General features: G+C 45.6%; 1 protein-coding gene across 3 annotated transcripts in view; it reads left to right on the top strand.

Moving 5' to 3' along the window:
* The window catches only part of tgfbr2b (transforming growth factor beta receptor 2b), a 53,684-nt gene that overhangs the window by 45,464 nt on the left and 3,220 nt on the right, over positions 1 to 5,000 (top strand). For 2 of the 3 annotated variants that reach the window (XM_063198681.1, XM_063198683.1), the window contains one exon: positions 2,773 to 2,900. In XM_063198681.1, the coding sequence (XP_063054751.1) occupies positions 2,773 to 2,900 (128 nt within the window). Of the gene's footprint in view, positions 1 to 2,772; positions 2,901 to 4,845; positions 4,915 to 5,000 lie in introns of those variants that run through there. The other variant, XM_063198682.1, reaches the window with a different exon arrangement.

Consider the following 5,000-nt stretch of genomic DNA (forward strand, 5'->3'; position numbering starts at 1 on the left):
AGGCCCAAAGCCTGGGTGACATCTGTTCTCTCTCTCTCTCTCTCTCTCTCTCTCTCTCTCTCTCTCTCTCTCTCTCTCTCTCTCTCTCTCTCTCTCTCTCTCTCTCCCCCTCTCTCCTTTACAAAATAAATAAATAAAACCCTCAGCATTCTTCACATAACTGCCATTGCGTGGGGGGGCTAGGGCCCAGCATGAGGAGAGAGAGAGAGAGAGAGAGAGAGAGAGAGAGAGAGAGAGAGAGAGAGAGAGAGAGAGAGAAAGAGAGAGAAAGAGAGAAAGAGTGGCCATTGTACTTATGTGCTTTGTATATTCTACTGGATTACCACCACCATACGTTCTTCAGTATTCATCCATCCTTTCCCCTGCAGTCAAGTCTGTAATCACTGCATCTACTAGATTGGCTTCTGTTTCACACAGATGTTGCTGCAAGTCTTCTCAAACAGCTTCATGTCAGCAAGTGTTTTTGACCTTATTGTTTTACCCTTGTTGCTGCTGTGTTGTGCTGTGCTGTGCTGTGCTGAGCTGTGCAGTGTGCGGTGCGGTGTGTTGATCGCTGTTTGCACAAATGGCTCCCCAGTTGCCTACTCCACCCAGACAGCTGGTAGGTAGGCAGCTGTGGTGTGGGACTGACCACAGGCAGTCAGTGTTGCCAGATTTGTCTGATCAAATACCGCCCAAAAGGTGCTCAAAAACCACCTGGAGATGCTGAATTCCGCCCAATTTTAACAAATTGCATTGATTTCTATGGGCATAAAACTGCAGAAAAAAACGGCAAATGGCCCATTTTTTCCGTTTTTACCCGCAGATGGCCATCTCAAGCTGCCCAATTGGGTGGGTAACCACCCAATCTGGCAACACTGCGGGCAGTGGCAGTGCTGAGGTGAGGTGGGTTGGTGGATGAGGAGGTGAGAGAGGTCTTGTATCGACTGGGAGAGTGTAAGTGCGGACGAAAGAAAGAAAGAAAAAAAGAAAAAATAGGCCACAAAAGCATGCAGCTCACTGACCTCCCTCCCCTCCCCTCACCGCCTGCCTTCCACAGAATATGTCCAGCCAGGACCTGAGCAGGCGCTTTTTCTTTTCTTTTTTCTTGTGGAGGTTTTTATAAATTGAAACAGGGGAAGTCCACTTGTCAAAAACAGGAAGTGGCCGCCTGTGGAGTCAGCTTCTCCCGTGGAGTCCCAAATCACAGGCCTTCATGTTCCTGTCCGGGACCAGCCACTTCCTGTCAGCCCGGGTCCTGTGCTGTGCTGTGCTGCGACCCGACCCGGCAGGACCACGCACTGTACTGTATACCACCGCACTGCACCGGGTCTCGTCTGGTCTGGTCTGTGCCGGCCAGGTCTGGGCCTGGCCTGCTAGTTTCCACTCTGCTGGAATGCGTTTCCCTTTCTTATCCTCTCTCTCTCTCTATCTATCTCTCTCTCTCTCTCTCTCTCTCTCTCTCTCTCTCTCTCTCTCTCTCTCTCTCTCTCTCGCCACAGTTTTGTTTTTGCTCTCAGTGGCTGGCTCACCGCTACCTCTTTGCACTTTGCGAGTGTGAAATATAACGGGAGGAAAAGCCTGAACGGCGGCGGTGTCAGTTGTTGGGTTTTTTTTCCGCATCTGGCCCCCGAGGTTGGTTTCATAAGCTCTCTGGCGCTTGTCCCGCAGGACTGATATTTCATTTTTATGCCCCGCGTCCCTGGCGCAGAGCTGGGACTAGCGAGAGAGGAGAGAGGGGTGAGTAGTAGTACTACTACTACTGCTATGCCAAAGACATGGAGGGAGATGGAGAGAGCTGGCTCAGGCACTTTCTCATTCTCACTTCTCGCAAAGTTCACAGACTCTGGCTGTGTAAGCTTACCTCTCCTGAAAGGGTCCTGTGCCGACCAGTTCCATAAACATAGAAAGTATGGAGAAAAATTAATCAAAAAAACAAAAACAAGGGCCCTACCGTGGCTGTAACGGTAGGGCACTTGTCTGCTATGCGGCTGACCTGGGTTCAATTCCGGCCTGGGTCCTTTGCCAACCCTTTCCCATCTCTCTCTCCCCACTTGCTTCCTGTCATATTCTTCCCTGTCCTATCTTGAAATAAAGGCAAAAAGCCCCCAAAAATATATAATAATAAAATCCACGACTCAATTCTTTGGTCCTATTCTATGTCGGATTATCTCAAGAAGAAATGAATGAAAAACAAAAACAAAAAGTCCACAACTCAATTATTTGGTCCTCTTCTACTATGTCGGATGATGTGGTGTTATTTTCTTCTTTCCAGGCTATTAACTTTAACTCCTGTTCCACTGTGTTGTAAGATAACCCCCACTGAAGACTACGCTTGACCTTCAACCCCTGCATAGTAACTCATCAGGGTGAAATGTTGTTTCTGGGACAAGGGGGGGCGATGCCGGACCAGAACATGATTGATTAATGTTCCATCCTCTGTTTGTGTGTGTGTGTGTGTGTGTGTGTGTGTGTGTGTGTGTGTGTGTGTGTGTGTGTGTGTGTGTGTGTGTGTGTGTGTGTGTGTGTGTGTGTGTGTGTGTGCGTGTATGCGCCTGTGTGTGTGTGTGTGTGTGTGTGTGTTCGTGTGTTTGTGTGCGTGTGTATGTTTGTGTGCGTGCTCGTGTATGCGCCTGTGTGTGTGTGTGTGTGTGTGTGTGTGTGTGTGTGTGTGTGTGTGTGTGTGTGTGTGTGCGTGCGTGCGTGTATGCGCCTGTGTGTGTGTGTGTGTGTGTGTGTGTGTGTGTGTGCATGTGTGTGTACGCTTGCGTGTGTGTTTCCCTCATCCTGCAGAGGTGAAAGAGTACGAGCCTCCATTCGGGTCCAAGGTTCGAGAGCACCCCTGTGTGGAGAGTATGAAGGACAACGTCCTGAGGGACCGAGGACGACCAGAGATCCCAGAGGGCTGGATCAAACACCAGGTAAGCCAGGAATGAAGGTGTGTGTGTGTGTGTGTGTGTGTGTGTGTGTGTGTGTGTGTGTGTGTGTGTGTGTGTGTGTGTGTGTGTGTGTGTGTGTGTGTGTGTGTGTGTGCGTGTGTGTGTGTGTACATGTGTGTGTGTACATGTGTGTGTGTGTGTGTGTGCGAGTGCGTGTGCGTGTGCCCGTGTTTTGTGTTTGTGTTTGTGTTTAGCGTAGTCTTGAGTGCTTTGTGTCTTTCTGCCTATTAGTTCGATGGGAATGGGAAGGTGTATTTTTTGTTACCAGTACCTCTGGGAGTGTAGTAAGTCCTTCAGACAGACAAGGCATTAAGCAATGTTTTAGGCAACCAGACAGGGCAGTACAGCACTAGGAGCAGATGTTGTTTGGTCACATTCCCACTGATGTTGAGCAACACTTCGCTATCAAGAAAGAATTTTGGACCAGCAACAGGCAACATATCATGATCACTCCAGTGAATGATAGGAGCCAAGGGTCTTGTTTCCCAACAAGATTGCACAAAAAAACATCATGTTCCGCATATTATCACTTTAATTTCTCACTGATATAAGTCAAGTGTGGAAATCCAGGTCACTGTAAGAGAAAGAGAAAGAAGCTGTCCATCAAACAGAGGAGATATGGGAACCTCAACAACTTTAGAAAGTACAGGTTCTTCCATGCATTGTTGTTTTTAGACATCATTTTCCCCAACTGCAGGACTTTGTTGGTTGGAATCTTATTTGTGAGGGCTGGAAACCCCACTTAGAGTAATGAAATACAAAACTTGCCATGCATTTCCTCCGCATGTGCTTTTAATACAGTGGCTCATGTACATGTGATGGGATTTTGCGTTCTCATTAGGTTCATTCAGGAAGTGGTTGTATGTCATGTGACTGTTTTTTTCTGAAGCTGGGATCCACCTCTTGTGCTAAGTTTAGTTAAGTTTGTGGATGGAGAAAATATGTGTTAGTATGACACATTTTGCGTTACTTTTTTCTGAAGCAGGTTTCCATCCGTGATAAAGAATCTGCTTGGTGTGATTACAGTTATAAATCTATTTAAATGTATATAAATCTATGTGTATTGTAGATGAGGTTCAATCTGCTTGTAGATAAAGTAAGGGTTTCTCACACTTACAGTAAATAGCATACAAAGTGGGTTGTTTCAAGTCAACCTACTATGAGTTACGTGTATATTAATGAAAGGCACAGATGACTCTGCATTGCCCACCTATTTTATCATTTTCAACATTCTACCAAACATTTATTTCTGTTGCTTTGGGCAAGAGACGATATCTGTTTAATATCCACCTGTGACGGTCACCCCCTGGTGACAGCTAATAAGGGAGGTGCTTAGTTGTCATTGGGGGGCATTAGTCTATTTTATTTTTTAACGCTAAGGCGGGCATTGGTAGGCTTATGATGAGATGAGATGAGTTGGAAGACTTAAGATGAGGTCATGGGGGTGTTGTGCCGAAAAGCGAGTCCCTGCCAGAACACGAGTGCCCTCATTGAAACCAATGACATTTTTGGAGAGAATATTACACTCATTTTTGCAGAATTGACTACATAATTAATGAACTAAACATATGCTTATGAAACATTACTCGTCTTCCACTTAATATGAGCTATTTGAATGAAACCGTAACATTTGTTATGACAATTCTTCGATTATTTTATGGAAATAATACTGAAATTGTAACCTGCTCTTTGTGGTACTTCCAGAAGGAATGCAGATGCTTTATTGATAGGCTTTCGATCTTAATTTGTGTCGGATTTGTCTGCAAAAATGTGTAAAAAACATCTGAAAAATTGGTCATTGGTTTCCATTGGTTTCAATGAGGGCACTCGTGTTCTGGTAGGGACTCGCTTTTCGGCACGACAGGGGCGTTTATTCAAAAAAGGTTCAGAATCACTGCTCTAGTCCTTGTCATTTTCTCTCGTGAAGGGCATGTCCATCGTGTGTCCCAACGAATATGTAGTAATACATATTCACTTGTGATGGTGAACTAGGGATGCAAACGATTGATCGATTAATCGACTTTAATCGATCAATGCGTTAATCGATTAAAAAACATTAATCGCAATTAATCGACAATTCAA

The sequence above is a fragment of the Engraulis encrasicolus genome, chromosome 5 (genome assembly GCF_034702125.1).
Source record: "Engraulis encrasicolus isolate BLACKSEA-1 chromosome 5, IST_EnEncr_1.0, whole genome shotgun sequence".
Lineage (NCBI taxonomy): Eukaryota > Metazoa > Chordata > Actinopteri > Clupeiformes > Engraulidae > Engraulis > Engraulis encrasicolus.